Source organism: Anguilla rostrata, chromosome 1, assembly GCF_018555375.3.
Source record: "Anguilla rostrata isolate EN2019 chromosome 1, ASM1855537v3, whole genome shotgun sequence".
In the NCBI taxonomy this organism is placed as follows: domain Eukaryota; kingdom Metazoa; phylum Chordata; class Actinopteri; order Anguilliformes; family Anguillidae; genus Anguilla; species Anguilla rostrata.
Genome location: NC_057933.1, coordinates 1,635,001 through 1,655,000, shown reverse-complemented (window position 1 = coordinate 1,655,000; position 20,000 = coordinate 1,635,001). Strand labels below are relative to the sequence as shown.

The 20,000-nt window shown below is 50.0% G+C and overlaps 3 protein-coding genes across 3 annotated transcripts in view; 1 reads left to right on the top strand and 2 right to left on the bottom strand.

Annotated features, from left to right (window-relative positions):
- Positions 1 to 2,001, top strand: part of rab42b (RAB42, member RAS oncogene family) — a 4,780-nt gene extending 2,779 nt beyond the window's left edge. The window contains exon 2 of the mRNA XM_064341461.1: positions 508 to 2,001. Coding sequence (XP_064197531.1) covers positions 508 to 952 — 445 coding nt within the window. The 3' untranslated portion in view covers positions 953 to 2,001. The remainder of the gene's footprint in view (positions 1 to 507) is intronic.
- An 893-nt stretch (positions 2,002 to 2,894) lies between these two features.
- taf12 (TAF12 RNA polymerase II, TATA box binding protein (TBP)-associated factor) lies at positions 2,895 to 8,508 on the bottom strand. Its single transcript, XM_064341580.1, has 6 exons — positions 8,351 to 8,508; positions 6,633 to 6,883; positions 6,255 to 6,332; positions 5,522 to 5,636; positions 5,212 to 5,300; positions 2,895 to 3,814 (listed from the first exon to the last, which is right to left on the bottom strand). The coding sequence occupies exons 2-6, from the start codon at positions 6,714 to 6,716 to the stop codon at positions 3,779 to 3,781; spliced, it is 402 nt and encodes a 133-aa protein (XP_064197650.1). The 5' UTR covers positions 6,717 to 6,883; positions 8,351 to 8,508; the 3' UTR covers positions 2,895 to 3,778.
- Positions 8,509 to 9,403: 895 nt separating this feature from the next.
- Positions 9,404 to 20,000, bottom strand: part of si:dkey-34d22.1 (discoidin, CUB and LCCL domain-containing protein 1) — a 23,512-nt gene continuing 12,915 nt past the window's right edge. Inside the window, exons 4-15 of the mRNA XM_064307817.1 lie at positions 18,654 to 18,705; positions 17,959 to 18,010; positions 17,539 to 17,672; positions 17,372 to 17,409; positions 16,635 to 16,829; positions 15,515 to 15,675; positions 14,394 to 14,556; positions 13,723 to 13,815; positions 13,391 to 13,484; positions 13,130 to 13,164; positions 12,631 to 12,738; positions 9,404 to 10,876 (exon numbers count right to left, since the gene is read on the bottom strand). Coding sequence (XP_064163887.1) covers positions 10,491 to 10,876; positions 12,631 to 12,738; positions 13,130 to 13,164; positions 13,391 to 13,484; positions 13,723 to 13,815; positions 14,394 to 14,556; positions 15,515 to 15,675; positions 16,635 to 16,829; positions 17,372 to 17,409; positions 17,539 to 17,672; positions 17,959 to 18,010; positions 18,654 to 18,705 — 1,511 coding nt within the window. The 3' untranslated portion in view covers positions 9,404 to 10,490. The remainder of the gene's footprint in view (positions 10,877 to 12,630; positions 12,739 to 13,129; positions 13,165 to 13,390; positions 13,485 to 13,722; positions 13,816 to 14,393; positions 14,557 to 15,514; positions 15,676 to 16,634; positions 16,830 to 17,371; positions 17,410 to 17,538; positions 17,673 to 17,958; positions 18,011 to 18,653; positions 18,706 to 20,000) is intronic.

Below are 20,000 nucleotides of genomic sequence, written 5' to 3'. Positions count from 1 at the left end.
TAATTAGTTAAATTATTTGCTGAATTAGGGATGCAGGTTTGTGCACAATGGTGACCCGATGTCTATGGTGACCCGCATTGTCTAAATAAAATTTTCTTATATTCTGTGCTTCAATGCAGTTAAACGCATATGGCTGAATGAGTAATTGGACTCAATTAAGGCAGCATTAATTGGTTGGAATGAAAACCTGCATACACACGGCCCTCCATGGCAACGAGTTTGACACCACTGCTCTAATGCTAACACAACGCTAACACTAATGCTAACGCAACGCTAACACTAATGCTAACACTAATGAGGGGCAGACTGAAGCCTTCTACCCACCCCATTCCTTTCCCAGTTATTAAAACCAAGACAGGAGCAAACACCAACTCTAACCAGTTCAGGGACTGGTTAAAGGTATGATTCTGAAATGGAAACGTTGCTGAGGTGAGGGTATTTCAGCATTTCCTCCCTCCTCTCCTCTCCTCTCCTCCCTTTCTCCCTCCCTCCCCCTCTCCCTCTCAGGTCCGTCACGCGATCCTACTACCGCAACTCGGTGGGCGGCTTCCTGGTGTTCGACCTGAGCAACCGGGCGTCGTTTGAGCACGTGCGGGAGTGGCACGACGAGGTGCAGGACCGCGTGCGGCCACACGCCGTGCTGTTCGTGCTGGTGGGGCACAAGAGCGACCTGGCGGGCGAGCGGGCGGTGTCGCGCGAGGAGGCGGAGCGGCTGGCGGGCCAGCTGGGGGCGCCCTACGTGGAGGCGTCGTCGCGCACGGGGCAGAACGTGGCGGAGGCCGTGGAGCTGCTGGCGCGCAGGGTGTACCAGGGCCTGCGCAGCGGCGAGGTGCAGCTGCGCGAGGGCTGGGACGGCGTCAAGTGCTCCGCCCCCCGCTCCGCCCTGGAGCTCCGCCCACCGCCCCCGGGGGGCGCGGCCCAGGCCGCCGGCGGCAAGAACTGCGCCTGCTAGCTCCCCCAGGCGAACACGGCCACGCCCTCACCTGGCCGCCACAAGAACTGCGCCCATTAGCACCAAAGCTGTTGACTGTGTGCTGGCAGCCAGTGAAGAACAGGGCACACACACCAGCTACACTGCCACCTGCAGCCCAAGTGAGGAACTGCATGTGAGCGTACCCTGGAGAGGTCCAGCTGAAAGGGTACGCTGTGCACCAGTGATCAGACGTTCAGCTGAGCGGGACCTTATTGCCTTTTCAGGAATTTGTTTTGTAATTCAGTGGTCCGTGTTTGCATAAAAAGACACACACATACCTTCCAGACATTGCACTTAATATTAATAGGCTATAGCTATAAGTCTTCATACAGCAAACCAATTTCTCCTTCACGGGCCACTAAAATAAGAAATCCATGCAAAATTTCATTTAAAATTGTGGATCAAACACAGAGACAGTGTGCATGGTCAGGGAACTGTAGGCTTGTCTCATGTTCTCTAAATCCTACCCATAATTCAGACAGAAGCCCTGCCCACCTTTCCAAAATCAAGTGCCACACAAGTGCTAACGACCGTATCTGAAACAGCCTCCAGCTACTGTGCCCTCAAAACATGCAGTCTGCTAAACATACTGCCTACTGTTTAGTGCATATCTTTTAGTATGCGATGGGCAGTGTGTGTAAAATACCCTCCATACTCTTTTCCAGCAGTAAAGCATGATTTGCACATTTTGTACGATGCTTTGCATAAAAGCGTCTGCTAAATAAATGTAATGTAATGTTAAAAACATCGCTGGGTTACTTGCTTCATCTCAGCAACACACTGCAGGGACTTAAAACTTAATCATGAACTGTTCCAATAAATTGCTATTTTTTTCTGTGCTTAACTACTGCTTCACTATATGCGATACACTGAACGTTTCTTGGGTTTTACCATTGTTCGGACCTGGGATTACTGACAGAAACAAGCATGTGGGCCACATTTGGTTCAGCCCACAGTACAGAACATATCCGTCATCTCCCTTTTTAAACTGTCCCTGTGCAATAAAATAATGGAAGTTGTGCAATCAGACCTGAATAGCCAGTTCTTGCTTAACATTTAATCTGTATTTCAGTCCTCCTCCTGTAGGTGGCACTGCAGACAGTACCTGCAGAAATCAGTGGTAAGCAGTCAAAGCAGCACAACCAATTATACTGAAGAGCTTGTGGTCGCAAATCTCTTAACCAGGGGCCTCCAATCTAACACAAAAAGGGAAACAGGTTTTCATCCAAGCCCAGGACTGAATATTCAACCCAAAGAGTGCAAATTTGTTGAAACAAAAATAATTTAGAGTGAACAAACCACTGCACCCGTTTTATTCTGTGAAATATGAACCTTGTTTTATTAATGGAAAAAAACAACAACACAGGATATACGTAAACACAGCTATACAAAGTCAAAATCTTTACCCCCCCCCACCCCCCCCACTGCACTGCAGACTGGCAAAGCGCCTCATTACACACATTACAATTCCAATTTTTATTTTTTAAATCAACCTTCTATTAATAATCAGTGACGTAATATGGATAACGTTCCTTTCAGATTACATATAACTGTACCCCCCCTCCCTTCCCCCAACACCAACTGTAAATAATGAGACAAAAATATGCACGAGGAGGGGGTACTTCAAAAGCACATTCTGAATCCCACCCCCTCTGAACCCATAACCACCCCCCACCCCCCCACCCACCCACCACCCCCCAGAATCAGCTTTTCAAGCCAACAACATCATCAAGAGAAACTGATTACAGGACAGAGATGATTTGAGGAAGGAGTCTACGGTGCTGTCAGCACGTACCCCAGTGTCCATATGAAACGTACAATATCGACAGAAAAGTATTAGATGACGACAGTACTTTTAACACACTAAACACAACAGCACGCACATGCCAAACCCCTAAAAAAAAAAAGATAAAAAAAAAAAAAAAAAGAGGGAAATCTAAAATAATAACTCAAAAAAGTGAACATGCACTACTGCGCTGAGGCTGCTGTAGCCTTATCCCATTGTGCATTGTGGTCTTTGTAGTTTTTTCAGCAGTGCCGAGCACAATGAACTAACAGGTGATTACAGACTTCCAGTGGGGGGGGGGGCACACTAGCCAATCACAGAGAGTTTGTGGGGGGAGGAGGGGCATGTGTGCAGTTTTTCAAAAATGGGCGAACAGTGTGTGCGCGCACGTGCATGTGTATGCGTGTGTGTGTGTTTAAGTGTGAGTGCGTGCGTGTGTGTGTGTGTGGGGGTACCAGTAAATTAATTTAGCATGCCCCCCCCCCCCTCCCCCCTCCCCCCTCCCCAACTACACTTGCCTTCCAAAGCTGGGTGACTGAATTACTGGGAAATACTAAAACTGGTGGGAGGACAGGCGAGAGAGAGAGATACAACAAGACGAAGAGGAAGAGGAAGAGGGGCTGGTGACATCGGACTCCACGAGACTACAGAACAGGGAGATCCCAGCATGGAGAATCTGAGATGGGCACGCACGCACACACACACTCTCAGTCACACTCACTCTCTCACACACACACACATTCGCACACAGACTGTACGCAACAAACTAACCACACCCACCCACCCACCCCCGACACAACCCTTCCACCCAAACGGCTGATGGTATAAATGTACACAATGACCCCCCTCTAACACATCGGTCACTGCACTCAGTATCGCGCTCTCCTGCCAACCCTCGTCCGACTCCACCCAACCGGCAGTCCGGGGAAAAAGACAGGGGAAAAAAGAGAAGAGAAGGAGAGAGGAGGAGAGAGGAGGAGAGAAAAGCAGGAGGGAGGGAGGAGCTCCAGGTGCTCTCGCTATTTTTTGGTCGTCTTGCGGATCAGAGCCATCCTCTGCAACGAGAGCGGGGTGACAGTTATAAACACAGTTACACACACACACACATTACTGTACATCATACACACACACACACACACACATTACTGTACATCATACACACACACACACACACACACACATTACTGTACATCATACACACACACAACACATTACTGTACATCATACACACAGTTACTCACACACACACACATTACTGTACATCATACACACAGTTACTCACACACACACACATTACTGTACATCATACACACAGTTACTCACAAACACACACATTACTGTACATCATAGTTACTCACACACACACATTACTGTACATCATACAGTTACTCACATGCACACATTACTGTACATCATTTACACACACAACTATACATCACACACAAGCACAAAACTATAAATCACAAGCAAACGCAATTACACACACACACACACACTCACACACAACTCTACATCATACAGTTACTTACACACACTACTGTACATCACACACACAACTATACATCACACACATGCGCACGCACGCACACACACACACACACACTATTCATCACACACACAAGCACAAAACTATAAATCACAAGCGCACGCAGTTACTCACACACAACTAGATATCACACTCACATGCGTGCAGTTACACACACCCTAAATGATCAGCACTTTGACCTCTGACCCCATATTCAATCTAATAATTTCTTATTTCATCCACACTGTGGGTCTTGGCTGCACGCAGTACAGAGTGTATTCCCCTTTCCTCCGGCGCAGCAGAAGCAGAGAACGCTTGCATAACCATTCCTTTTCTTTATTTTCTTTTCATAAACTAGTTGTAGCACGCACTACCGCAATCAGCTGGAACTCGTTTGGTGAGAATATTCGAGTAAACGCCGCCCCCCCCCACCCCTGCCATCAAGAATCATTATTCACCAATATACCCAATCATACCATCACACAACTGGTCTCAACCAATCAGAGAACATCCAGAAAAAGGGGAGGGGCCAAGGTGTGATCTCAAACAGGCCAGGAAGTTTAGCTTAAGAGTGGGATTACACGGCCCTTTAAAGGGGTTCCCTCCGTTCACTACTGCAGGGAAGGTTGGGGTTACACACTATTAAAGGGGCATAAATATCAATCTGGCTGGTATTAATCACTGAACAGTCTGAATTCAGACATTTAATCAGTTTTAATGAAAATACCCCCTGATGGGCAGTATTTTGGTGAAAATCTTATTTTAATGTTTCTATGGTTGTGTGGACCACAGGAAGAATAGCTGCTGCTTACAGTACAGCTAATGGGGATCTCAATAAACAGTACATGCACAGGAGCCCGGGGCAGACATCCTGCCACTAGGGGGCGCTCACACGGCAGGTGTGAAGCACCGACGACGTTCCCTCACCTGCTTGTGGGCTTCTGTGGTGCACGCCTTCTTGTACGGCCGGATCTCGTCCGAGCCGAACCCGGGAATCCACATGTTCCACTGCCGTTCTGCGGAGGGGGAAGAGACAGTCCTGATCCCGGGCCAGTCCAGGTTTTACTAACGACACGACGGCTCGGCAGAATACTGCACGGGCCAATCAGCAGACAGGACAGGAACCTTACGCGTTAATACAGCGGCTACATGAACGCGCGGTATTGTCTGTTTAGAAGGCTTTACTGCGCGTTTATAAAATGGCGGTGCGGCGCCGCCATCGTCGTGGCAACCTCACCCAAGTGCAGCTGGACGTCCTTCACCTCCAGGGTGCTGGACTTGCGATGGCGAGCGAGCTGGCAGGCGGCGGTCACCACGCTCTCGATGAAGTCGTCCGCGATCTGCAGGAGCATCTGAGCGTGGAGGAGCAGAGAGCGGCTTTCACACGGACCGGAGTGAAAAAGAACTGCTCCGGGTTTTACGCTTATCTAGCTCTGGATCGCGCAAAACTGTCACGGAAACATGTTAACATACAAGCATACAACAATACGAGCAAAGCAGTAAGAATTTCCAAATGTTGGCGTGACAATACTACATTGCCAGTGTTTTTTTGGAATCTTTTTGAAATAATGATCTGCCCGAGGTCTGACATCAGAATCTCGCTCAAATATCGGCAGCTGTACCCCACGTAGATCCTCAGCGCGTGTTTGGTAAACGTCAGGGGAGACTCCTGAAATTTGCGTCTTGTTTGCGTGAGACCGGTGCGGCCACACCCACTGACTCAACCCCGCCCTCAACGCTCAGCGGCCCTGACTGGCTGCCAGCTTCCGAGGCCTGGCATTTCAGACCCGCAGCTACACTGGCACAGAGCGCTAACACACAGCCAGCACACGGACCCGAGGAGCGGTGTGAAGGGGACATTAGCCTAACACAGAGTGTAGGATTCACACACTCTCACTCAAACTGCGGCATGGTTTCAGCCTGCTGGACAGACGGACATTGGTGCTGGACAGACGGACATCGAGACTGACCTCCTCCACGTCTTCATCCAGCTGCTCGTTGGGGTCGATCTCACGCACGAGATCCTGCAGCTTCTTCTTACTCAGCACCTGCAGGCGTGATGTAATAAGTCATGTCACTTCCACTGCCCTTCTAGGGAGCAACCAACTAACTTTTTAATTTTTTTTTTTTTTTTAAATACAAAAGGCAGGTTGCAGGTTCAAATCCCAAGCTGGGGCACAGTAGTGGTGTGCTTATTAACCTGAACAGCTTTAGAAACATACCCAGCTGCAGAAACATTCAATACTTCTACAGAGTTAAGAGATTTGGGGTACAGGTAGGAGATCTGGGGGTACAGGGAGGAGATCTGGGAATGCACAGAGGAGAATTGAGGGTAGATTTGGGGGTACCTGTGTCCCCTCGGGGCTGAGTCTCCCGGCGGGCCCGGGGGTCCCCAGGACCTTGGCGGGGGTGGCGGCGGCGCTGTTGGCCATGCTGGCGGAGAGCGGGGAGGCGGAGCTTGAGAAGCCGGGCAGGTTAATGATGCTGCGGGGAGAGGACTGGTACAGGGGCCCAATCCTCAGACCATGGGGCCTCTCAGGGGCCTCAAGCTTCCTTCTGTGGGGTCTCAAAGGGGGACCGACGTCCAATTAGCTGGAACCTGAGACGGGGACAGGGCGGAGATATCAGGTGTTTTAGTGGAGCAGGTGCTAATCCAGAGCCAACATTCTCCACACTTACTGAGGTTAAGTGCCTCGCTCAAGGGTACAAACTTTGTGCTTCCAGAACTTAGAGCAGCCCTGGTCCTGGAGAGCCCCAGGGTCCACTGGCTGCACCCTAAAACACAGCCACAGTTCCGGACCCCAGAAAGCAGCAGAGCTACACACGCCTTATTAATAATAACACCAATAACACTGTGCAAACACATCTGTTTGGCAGATCTCGCAGCTCTATGGTTACCTTGATGTGACTAATTTTACCTAACTCCTTTCCCCCACACTAATACCTATGAAATAATTAAGTAATTAAATAATGTATTAAATAATTAATTAATTAAATAAATAAATAAATAACATGGACAGTAACATTGCTATAATTGGCAGACGTCTATTATGAGCCCCAGAAAGAGCCCATCCTTTACCCGAAAACACAGCGAGACACAACATTCCTTTCGAACGTGTAAGAAATGACTGGGCTGAAGGTCACCGATACACTGTTTTTTATGACCTGGTCACAGGGTCAGTTTCCAGTAGGAGAGGACTATTGGACTCCCGTGTTGCCCCTGATAAAGCGCCGCAAGCTTTGAACAAACCATAAAATGACAAAATCATTAAGTTAGGTAATTGATAGCCATCTTAACCAACTAGCTAACTGCTAATCTCAACGTTGAATTATGTGTGGTCGCGATAACCCCCAGGACCACAGTCCTGCGCCTTCTTTGAGCGCCAAGTTCTGTGGAAAATTCGACATACCTCGAAAATGAAAAAATGTCGGAAATTTCTCAGGGCGAACTAGAAGTCATAGTTTTTCTGGTCTTAATTGGAAAGTTAGCCGGTCAACTTAAATTGCCGTAAGCGTATCTGAGGTAACCACATCATACACTGGGCAATCGATAACCGCGCGATTACCCAAACAGATTCTCTAGCCAGATCTGTTAGCGCATTTATTTTACAAGCTAGCAGATCAATGCATTAAGATCTCTCGACTACAGAGTCCTGGGTTTTAATACGGCTGAGAAGCACAATCCAGAATATTGTTGAGTACCCCGAGCATAAAGTGTGACAGGTTAGCCATTAGCTAGCTGACGTTAGCCACTTAATCTGGTGCGCTCAGACGCAATGACATTTAACAGTTAATTATAAAGGTGACTACCTAACTCAAGAAAGCCAACTACTCACTCATAACATAAATGCAGTTATAGAATTTCGAGATAATTGCATCAATTTTACATTGAGTGGCTCGTTAGCTAGGTGGCGTTAGATAGCAAAACATTAGCTAGTGAATCCCGCTATTTTTATAGTTAGCTAACAAGCTAGGCTAACACTGTTCAAAACCGCTTCTTACACTACAGTCTACACGCTCTCCGAGCCAAACCTTACACCGTCATAAACGCAGTGACGCCGATTACCTTGAAAATCGAACCTCTATCTCCCCATGTTTTGCCGTTGTAATCTGAAATATTTGTGGTTCGACGACAGCAAACGCGCACAACAATGCTCAAGCTTTGTGTGGTTTCAGATATTCGTCTTCCTTTCTATTTGGAAACACTTCCTTTCTGTTTGGAATCACTTCCGGTGCATGTTTTCATTTGCGTGACCTGCCGTTTGATTGGTTGAAATTGATTCTGGGCCGATCAGCTGATAAATGTCAACGAGCATGGAAATTATTGTCGTTGAAAGTACTGCAAGACATTCCGTTGCTGTAAAACGGTTTTTAATCGTAATATATTTACTACTTATGGCAGTATGTTCAATTTCTGTAAGGATGTACCAAACAGGGATGACACACGATTATGAATAGCACAATGTGAACTCATTTTAAGTCTTTTCATAAGGAGAGTTATGTTAACAGGTTATGTGGATCAGCGCTATCCAAATCGGTTTCCCGGGAGCTACTGGGTTTGCGGGTTTGTTCGTGGTAACTCTTGAACTTAATCAATTAGAGCAGCTGATTCACGTGCCGATACGGAATAGATATGGGACTCTGAGGAGCTATGCTAACTAGCAGTCTTTGCCAAGCTTTGCTATGGGACTCTAAGGAGCTATGCTAACTTAGGGACTGAACTTAACTGGATCTTGAATTCAATAAAGCAAGCAGTAGTAGTATCTCGACCTTCCCACCAGGCGGCAGAAAACGACCACGAAGGATATCCTCCAACGTAATCAATGCATTCCCCACTGGGAAAGTCTTAAAACGGGATTTCTACTGGTCCCCCTGAGACCCGGGCCATGTTTTTGTGACCATTTTAAAATTTCTCTTGCTATTTGTAACTAGTAGCACCTGATTAATTATAGGAACTAAGCAATGTGTTTGAACAATAAGTACTTCTTGGAAAAAAAAGTTCTCGTATGAGTACAATGGGTTTATGTTCACAAAAAAAATTAAACGATATATTATTAATATTGATTATAATACAATAAAAATTGAAATGGTCTTCTGAAAAACACAAGTGACACACAACCTGTGTCAGACTGTTTATTTCAAAATAAAACCTTGCAATACATACGAAACTGATGCAGCAGTGAAGTTTTGAATATTTCTTCATATCTGGATCTCTTTGGCACCACCATGGGGTTGGATTGAGCTAAGCCTTTCGGGTTGGAGTCTTGATTCTACTGTCAATGCACATACCAAGTTTCATAACTTTGTGTGGATGTATTAGCATTTTTTGACTGCAAATTTATCGGATCGTCATTCAACAAAATTTTATTATTATACATCTGAAAGTTTTCACATTTAAATCGCTTTCGATTCAGATTCAAATGCACCGAGTGCGCCAGTGAAGCAAAACAAACGTACACAGAGGTGATATTCTGTTTATTTTTTTTTAAACAATTAACTATTAACAACGTAATTAAAGGAAAGGGAACTGTTGTGATTGACGTCTTAACGTCCATGGGACTCAAACTTCATCTTTGAATAGTTAGCGCCTTGATGTTGTCGATGGATTCAGCCGATTGAATCCCAAATCCGACTTCTGTTTCAGGAATGTTGAGGGAGAGTTCATTAAGTATCAACACACCACACAGGCTTGGAGACTGCCTGAGCAAACCGTCTCCAGTTTGCTGCTATTTTAGTGGCCACTCTGACCCACAGCATTTCCAGCGTAGATTGCTTAGTGAGGAAGTGCGCAGAACAACCTCGCAAAGACCTTTACCGAAGGCTCCCTTACACACACTCTGCACTTCCCCGGTTGATCATTTATAAAAACGTGAGATATGAAGCATTAATCTCTGGACCTGTGCCGTGTGATAGCCACAGAAGGCCTTGTGCCCGTACTGTGCACAGTTCCACAGTCTGAAATGCCACCCACCAGAGTGGCACTGGATAAAAGAAAGGCAGGGTTAGCTCATGTTGCCTTTTCCTCAACGCCTCCATAAAATAACTTTCTTAATCTTTGACTTGTATAAATATGTATCTCTGAGCACTCAGTGGTCTGTAAACACACAAGGCACTTAGTGTTCATCATTTAAGTCCCACTGAGGTTCAAGGTGCGTACGTCGCTCTGGATGAGAGAGTCTGCTGAGTGACGTGATTGGCCGTCGGCTTCACAGCGGCTCGTAGTACGTGTGCAGGGACAGGGCGTCGGCCGGCTGGGGCTCCGCGTACTCCGCGCCGTGGGGTGCCGGCAGGCAGTAGCCGTTGGGCGCCATTTTGTGGCCGGGGCAGTCGTAGTGGGCCGATGGCGAGGCGGCGGCGGAGGCGTGAGAGGGGGGCGCGGGGCGGACCAGGCAGGCGGGCGGGTCGGGGGGCAGGTCGCAGAAGGGCGTGGCGTACTCGGGCTCCGGCGGCAGCGGCTCGGCGTATTCCGGAAGCTTCCCCGGAACGTCGTAGTGGCTGAGGATGAGCGGGACGGTGTAGCCCTCGTCCGCCGCCGGCCGGAACGTGGAGCCCAGCTTCTGCCCCGCCGGACACAGCTCCGGCTCGGCGTAGTCTGCCCGGGGGGGGGCGAGGGGGGGGAGCAGCCAGGGATGGACCCACAGGACAACCAGGAACAAGAAGGGCAGGAACAGGAAACATTAGACAAGAGAGGGAGGGGGGTAGAGGGTCAAGAACAGGAAACAGGAAATGCCAGTACAGGGGGAATGAAGACCCCAGGGAAGCATTCTAATCTGCCTCCCTCCCTCCCTCCCTCCCTCCCTCTCTCTCTCCCTCCCTCTCTCCCTCAGTGAGTCAGAGGTATGCTGTGTAGCGCACGTAGGAGAGAACCAGGGCTGCCACCGGCTACAGCGCGATCCAGGACAGCCGGAACTGAGCCTGAGAATTACGCCTGGCTTCAGCGAGCCCGTCTGCTCCACTCACAACCTCAGAAACATTCACCCCTCAAAGCACAACATCCTCAACAGTCCAGCAGTCCGCTTCCTGGCACTTCACTCCCACGTGCAGGTTTGTGTATTCCTTACGGACGGCTGTGCCGCTGATGGCCTGGTCCTCCTAAAGCTGCAGGAGAGCTCATCACTCACTCAGGATGCCAGAGTCTGCTAAATTCCTGAAAGTAAACGCACTGGGGTATTCTCAACACTGCAAAAACCACAAAATAAGTCAATCTTAACAAGAGTTTTAGTCTCATATTTATACTGAAAAAACTTAGAACAACTAAACTACTACCTGAGAGAAAGAAATAAGAAATAAGTCTCCATTACCAGACTAAAACACTTGTTAAGACAGAATGTTTTTGCAGTGTACGTCAGTCTCCTTCTCCAGCATATGGAAAAGAAAAGTCACCGTTTCTTATAATCTGCAAGTCTTCATAAAGATCAACCCCCCAACCCCCGCCTCCCCCCACGCCCACCCTGCCGCAAAAAAAAATTAATCGAGGATTTGTCTGTGCTAACTAAAATTCAGAGAGATTTAGAGGGGGTCTGAGTGTGCTATGGGATGATACTTCCACTGCTGCTGGTACTCCACCCCCCGAGCCCCCTTTTGTACCCCCACCCCTGCAGGGCATTACCCAGCATGCCCCTGGCCTGGACAGAGTGCCCCCCTCCATACTGGGAGTTTGCAAGAGGAACAGATTTTAATTAGGCTGGATGAGAGAGAGCTGATTGTCCTGCCCCCCCCCAGTCCTGTATAGCGTAGGGGCCCCCTTTGTGGGCTTGGCTAGGGTTGGGGGGGGGGGGGGGCACTCTCATTATGGGGTCTAATTAAAAGGCCCTTTCAGAGCAGCCCCCGGGGAGGGAAGAAAGACATGTTTATGCGCCACAGTGGGGGTAATTGGGAGACTCGTGGGGGGGGGGCAGATGGGGGGTCTGTTCAGAGGAGGAGACGCTCACTTGTCAAGCCTGGTTTCTGTCCTGCTGGCTGGCTAACCAGGCCGGGGGGGGGGGGGGGGGGCTGCTACCCTCGGCATCCTCATTTTCTCTTTCTCTCTCTTTCTCCATTCCCTCCTGTTTCATTCCACTGATTACCTCCTTCTTCCTCTCTCTCCTCCTCCCTGTCTTCCCCTTGCTCCCCCATCAGGTGATGCTGGCCCCCATCATGTGACTAAGGTGGTGTCACACAGAAATACACTGGCCCCTAATCATTTAAACTTAAAGTTGTGTCCCACAGATCTGCAATAGCCCCCGTCATGTAACTGTAAGGTCACGTCATGAGGAACCAGACCAGCCCCCGTCATGTGACTTAGTTGTTGTCATGCGGAACCACACAGGCCTCTGTCATGTGACTGCAAGGTGATGTCATCATTACCATTGTGAGGAGGGTTTGGCAGGACGTCCAGGGCAGCCCTCTCCGGCGGGTACGAGATGAGCTCTGATTCAGAGCGGGGAAGAGCCTTTCCCAGGCCGTTCTGACACCCTGAGAGAGAGAGAGAGAGGAGGGAGGGAGGGAGGGAGAGAGAGAGAGACAGAGAGAGAGAGAGATGGAGAGAGGGAGGGAGAGAGAGAGAGGGAGAGAGCCAGAGAGAGAGAGTCAGAGACAGAGAGAGAGAGGGAGAGAGCCAGTCAGAGGCAGAGAGAGAGAGGGAGAGAGCCAAAGAGACAGAGAGAGAGAGACAAAGAGACAGAGAGCAGTTTTATTCCTCTTACTCCCATCAGCGAATTATGGGTTTCCCATTCTAATTCATGGTATTGGTAAGAGTATGAGTAGGCACTGTGTAATACAGTGTCACTGCAGAAGAACCGCAATGGAGAGTCTACTCAACAATATAGACCACCAGTTGCCCTTCTGATCAGAGTCATCCACAAACCTTTTTCTAAGGAGCATTTGTCAGCATTCTTTCTCCTGAAAGAAAAGAGAGAGGTTGTAAACGGATGTAACCGGTTCTCACAGTGTTTTCGGACATGAAATTTAGGGAATGTTAGTGGTTAGTTAGGGTCAGTACTTGGCCATTGTAGCATGTGTGCAGTGTAACATAATAGGCAGTGCAAGGGAAACATGGGAAATGTAGTCTTGTGAAAGGGGGTCATGACCAGTGAACTGGGGAGGGGACACCACACTCAGACAGTACCTTCTCTTCCAACAGAGCCCAGCCAATAGGATGCCCACGCATACAATTAACACCAGGACCACTCCCACGACCACCATCACAGGCTGACTGGAACCTGCAGAGCCAGGAGGAAAACAGTCAAAATCCTCCATTTTCATTGAGTGTGTCAATCCATCACATGAACAGAGGAACCAATAATGTCCAAACTTTCACAAGAGGATTCTGGTGATAAAGATGACAGGGTGATGAAAAAGCACATAAAAATCCATAAAGAACGTAAACATTTGAAACGGTCGTCGCGTTGCCGAAACGTTCCACCGGCGTAGGAACACTGTTAGGTTTGGCACACTCACTCTCAGCCGGCCTCTTCTCCACGTCAGGGTGCTTTGTTGGGACCGGACTGTAGGGGGCGCTCACCGTCGGTACCTTGTTCTGTGGGGGGCCACCTGCAGGGAGCAGGAGCAGGAGCGGGAGGGGGAGGGGGACGGGGGAGCATGCAGTAAGAATGCACGGCCCGGAGACCAACACTAACCAAACTAATAACCAGATCACATGACAGGTTCCCCCATTCAATTGGGTTTGCAGCTTCACAGAAACGTTACAGAAACGTTGCAGCAGCGTTACGCTCAGTCAATGTCTGTGACAGGATCTCCACAGCAGGCCAAATTCAGCCAGCTTCTGAATTTCACAGCAGACATGTTTACAGCACACAAGCACAAGCAAAAATGTGCAATATATACAGTGGAAAATGATTTACATACAGAAGTGTAACAAGATACTATTTTGCACCTAGATCTCTGCACATACACAAGCACAGGCTCACACACACATGCACTCACTCACTCTCTCACCCTCACACTCATACTCATGCACACACACATACACACACTCTCCCACTCTCTCTCTCTCACACACACACACACACACACACGTACTGACGCTCTCTAAAACACACACGCACACACACAACTGCAACAAGGCCGAAAACTGAAGCCTGGGCCTGTATTTTGAGAGCAGGCCTCACCGAAGGGGCTGCGGGGCCGGAGCAGAGGGCAGCCGAGCACCAGGACGTGAGCTGCGGCCCTGTTCTGCCACAGCTGCGGGCGCAGGAGGAGGTACTTCGCCACCACCGGAGGGATAAGGCTGTTCAGCACCTCCTGGTCGCTGTCCGAATTTCCCATGAACACCTGCAACAACACAGAGGCCTTAACAGAACTCAACGCTGCGGTCATAACATACTTACTGCCCAGCAGAGCCCTATGGGATGCATTACACATACCATCAATTAATCACAGCATATGTACATCTCCAGCTGCCAACACTCAGAAAAAAGGTACAAAAAAGTGCCTAAAAAGGTACAAATGCTTGTCATTGGGGTGGTACCAAATTACATAGATAACATTGTACCCCTAGCCAGCAATACATAATTCATTTGTACTTTTTTTTCCCTTGTAAAAGGTACTTATTAGTACTCAAATAAAACATTATTCTTTTCAGAGTACATCTGGGGAACTTGTTGCTGAAAGAATAAACACGTTCCTCCCCTGTAGCTTTATTAGTGAAAGTGAGCGGATCACAGAGAGGAATCAGCTCTGGGTGCAGGAGCGGCTGCACACACGCTGATCCCTGAGTGCTGATCCCTGAGCGCTGATCCCTGAGCGCTGATCCCCGAGCGCTGATCCCTGAGCGCTGATCCCCGAGCGCTGATCCCCGAGCGCTGATCCCTGAGCGCTGATCCCTGAGCGCTGGCCCTTCAAGGCTGAATAAATCAGCGCCATGGCGACACGTAAATAAGGAAATGAGGAGGCCTGATATGGACAGACGCACGGGCGCCTGGTATAACTTACTATGAGCCACGCTGCTCACGCAGGCGCTCCCCTCGCCGTCCCAGTCCGGAGCGCGTAAAGCAAGCAAAGCTTTTATGTGTGTAAACACGGCCGTCCCGACGGCGCCCGTGTATTTCACCCCGCTGCGTGGAGCGCGAACACGCAGCAGCAGCCGCACACGGGAGACGGGACGCTTCGCACGTGTCAAACGTCCTTCCCAAACAGGAAGTTTACTCAGGAAGAGAAACGAGACAAGGCGTTCCGAGAACTTTCCGTCCCGGCTGACGCGGGATGTCCCATGGTGCAGTGCGGCCGGTACCTTTCTCTCCCTGCTGAGCACGGCCTTGTAGGCCTTCCAGTTCCGGCTGTCCTTGCTGTAGAGCAGCGTGTAGGAGCGCGTGTAGGCCTGGGCCACGCCCGTCCCCGGCCCCGCCCCCGCGCTCGCCCCCGCGTCCGCGGACCAGCCCTTAGTGAGGATCCCTGGGAGGAAACCAAACGAGCCGTCAGTCTGCCGGCTCGCCGCCTAACCCTAACCCTGAGCGCCGTTAAACAGGTTTACGGTAAAACCGCTCAGAGACCAGAGAGCGCTGCACACGGGACACAGGGGACACACAGTGACACACGGGACACTGGGGACACACGGGACACAGTGACACACGGGACACAGGGGACAAACGGGACACAGGGGACACAGGGGACACAGGGGACAAACGGGACACAGGGGACACACGGGACACACAGGGGACAAACGGGACACAGGGGACACACGGGACACAGGGGACACAGGGGACACAGTGACACAGGGGACACAGGGGACACAGGGGACACAGGGGACACAGTGCTGAAGGCCTGAAAGGATCGTTTCTGCATGCGTACCACTGATGGAACACACAGTGATCACACGGGAACACCACCTCCAGAGAGCAGCCCTCACAACAGGGCAGCCTCTGTCAAGTGTTATTTCTGGAGCGCATTTCACACAGGAAGCAATTCCATTGTTTTTCAACACAAGCAGCTCAGATACAACAGATAACAGAAACCGCAGTAATAATACAACAAAGGAAGTAACAGTAAAGTAAATACCATAAAATCTAAATAGTACCAATTAAACTCCCTTAATCAAAAGCTGCACTGAAACGTTGTTTCTTTAAGCTCTTTAATGTTTCAGTATTTCTAGTACATACAGCATTTCCCCATTTTCCACATGTCTAATTCATCAAACATGTCCATGGTAAGTACAGTCGGTCTAGTTAATGTAACATCTCTATGGTGAGTATGTTCCTCCAGTTAGGTTAATGTAGCAAAGCAATGGTCATTATGTGCTTCTATGTAATGTAATGTAAGCACACCAGGTATGTGTCCAGTATGTGCCTGTGATCTAGTTAATGCACCATGTCTATGGTCAGTATATGGAAGGGTTAGGGATCGTGACCTCTGACCTGTGATGCTGCTCCTCTCCTGCAGTTCCACCTGCAGCCAGGGCTCGGGGTCGCCGCTGTCCGCCACCCAGGGCAGGACCTGTCCCGCCGAATCTGTGTTTCCCGGGGACCACAATCTGCGACGCCCCAGGCTGTCCACTTCCTCCCAGCTGGAGGACGCATTGTAGCTGAGCACAGGAAGCAGACTGTCACAGTCTACTCCAGGAGACAGACCAGGAGAGAGGGAGGGAGAGACAGGGGGGTGGAGGGAGGAGGAGGAGGAGGGATGGAGGGATGGAGGGTGAGGGAGGGAGAGAGAGAAAGAGGGACGGATGGTGAGGGAGGGAGAGAGAAAGAGGAGCCAGTTAAAGTGCATCCACCACTCTCAGTATAAATGTCACGTTCTGTTAAAAGCACATTAAACGGTTTCATCCCACAGGCCCCCTGCACCAGCTGGTCGAGAAGATCTCCAAAAGATCCTCAGACCCAACACAGACCTCTCCATTAAGCCATCTGTGGGCACCTGTGAGCCAAGAATGTTATGGACGCAGGCAAGTCAGGCTCTTCGGTGCCTTCTTGGTGATATTGGACTTTCTCTTATTATTCCCAAGACTAACACTGAGGTTCTCCACTTCAGTACGTTGCTCTTGATAAGAGTGTTTCCTAAGGGACTGTAATGGTGTGCACACCCACCCGGATACGTTAGCCCAAACGTTGCAGATAGGTTGGGGGAACATTGTACTCCAGGTGGCCCTTACCTTTGCGGAAGACCAGCTTCTTCTCTGATAAAGACCCCCTATGAGAAAACAAAGCACTGATCAGTAAAACTGGAACGATCCGGAACTGGACCCAGAACCGGACCCAGAACTGAACCTAGACGTACAGCCAGGGCTACAGGCCCTCCACAAAGCCAGATGGCGCTCACGTTTTGGAGAGGAGACCGTTGGCGAAGCTGGACTCGTACAAGGTAATGCTCCTCTGCCGGGACACAGTAACAGGACCCCCGCGGTCGTCCGACACGACGCCTGCGTGAATCGCTGCTTTGCACAGCACAGAGGTCTGGGGGGGAGACACGAGGGCGGAGCTGTGACATCACAATGTGACATCACACCACGTCCAAAAACTCCACTGCTCGCTCGACCCTCTGGAGGTCCGAGTACTTAAATTACTTCAGGTTCAGCAAAGCACCACGCTCAGCACCACGCTCAACTCATTATGCCTGGGATTTGAACTGGCCGCCAACTGACTCACTCCAAGTGTGTGCAGGTGCAGCTACGCACACACAGGTGTGACACTCACGTCTCTGTAGTGGGCGGAGCTACGCGCACACAGGTGTGATACTCACGTCTCTGTATGGCGGACTATGCCCCAGATGTCTCCATCCATCACTGCACCAGCTGTGACAGTCACTCGTGCGACACCGCACACAGACACTCCACCTGAGACCCAACCAGTGTACAGAAGCTTGTATGCTCTACCACACCACAGTGTTATCTGCAACTATATCTGATCACTGGCCCCTATGTCTATACATCCTGCAGCCTATGACAGTACACTCTATGAACCACACACCAACACACACACCTGTACCCAGTCATAGCTGTATCTCAGCATACCTGTCTACATATCTACGGTATGTCTTACCGTACAGCTACACCTGTACCTATGTCTATACCTGTATCTGGTGCTACACCTGTTCCTGTGTCTGTATCTATACCTACAGCTACACCTGTACCTGTGTCTGGTTCTATACCTGTGCTACACCTGCACCTGTGTCTGGTTCTATACCTGTGCTACACCTGTACCTGTGTCTGTTTCTATACCTGTGCTACACCTGTACCTGTGTCTGGTTCTATACCTGTGCTACACCTGTACCTGTGTCTGGTTCTATACCTGTGCTACACCTGTACCTGTGTCTGGCTCTATACCTGTGCTACACCTGTACCAGTAATATGAGCAGGAAACAGCCTCAGCCTGGGGTCAGAGGTCACACGAGCCTCACAGGGAGACGGGGGCGGGGCTGCAGGTGCTCACACTCACCTGAACTCCTCCGAGGTGAAGTGAGTTCCTCGCTCCAGACAGGAAATCAGGTCTGAAAAAGAGCAGCTTCCTGTTATTCAAACATCAGTCGCCAAACTGGGGGGGGGGTGGAATAATAAATGGAAAGGGGGATTCCAGAAAGAGTCAACTTCCTGTCAGTCTAACCCCCCCATGGAGAATCTGTCTGTGTCTGCATGGTTTGGACACACACACATACAGGTATACACACACCCTCACACACACACACACACACACACACACTCTACAGACACACACACACACTCACACAGTCTCTCTCTCTCTCACACACACACGCATACACGTACACACACACACTCACACACACACACACACCCTCACACACACACACACACACACACACACAGTCTCTCTCTTTCTCTCTCTCACACACACACTCACAGTCTCTCTCTTTCTCTCTCTCACACACACACACATACACACACGCATATACACACACACCACTCAGTCTCTCCTCTCTCTCTCTCACCCACACACACCACACACTCTCTCTCTCTCACCCACACACACGCGACAACACACACACACCCACCACACACACACACACACAGTCTCTCTCTCTCACCCACACACACATACACATATGCATACACACACACACAGACACACGCACACACACACACACAGTCTCTCTCTCTCTCTCACACACACACACACACACACACACAGACACACGCACACACACACACACACACAGTTCCGCACGCACACACACACACACACACACACACACACACACACACGCACACACACGTTAGTTGTAGCTTCTCCGCAGGCTCTGTATGACTGTGGTAACAGTCACAGCCTCCCATGCAGCCAGGAAGCCAGCGGTCAGAGTGCAGAGGAGGAGGTCCCCGGTGTCTGCGTGCCGATGAGCAGCGTCATCTACCCCACAGCCTGTCTGCGTGCCGATGACCAGCGTCATTTACCCCACAGCCTGTCTGCGTGCCGATGAGCAGCGTCATTTACCCCACAGCCTGTCTGTGTGCCGATGAGCAGCGTCATTTACCCCACAGCCTGTCTGTGTGCCGATGAGCAGCGTCATTTACCCCACAGCCTGTCTGCGTGCCGATGAGCAGCGTCATTTACCCCACAGCCTGTCTGGTGCCGATGAGCAGCGTCATTTACCCCACAGCCTGTCTGGTGCCGATGAGCAGCGTCATTACCCCACAGCCTGTCTGCGTGCCGATGAGCAGCGTCATTTACCCCACAGCCTGTCTGCGTGCCGATGAGCAGCGTTATTTACCCCACAGCCTGTCTGCGTGCCGATGACCAGCGTCATTTACCCCGGTGTCTGGTCTGGCTGCA

Excerpts from the sequence above, each read along its gene's own strand:
- taf12 (XM_064341580.1), bottom strand. The coding sequence starts at position 6,716 with ATGGCCAACAGCGCCGCCGCCACCCCCGCCAAGGTCCTGGGGACCCCC. Across the intron at positions 5,301-5,521 it reads GGACGTCCAGCTGCACTTGG|AACGGCAGTGGAACATGTGG; the intron begins GTGAGGTTGCCA and ends CCCCCTCCGCAG. Across the intron at positions 3,815-5,211 it reads CCACAGAAGCCCACAAGCAG|AGGATGGCTCTGATCCGCAA; the intron begins GTGAGGGAACGT and ends CTCTCGTTGCAG.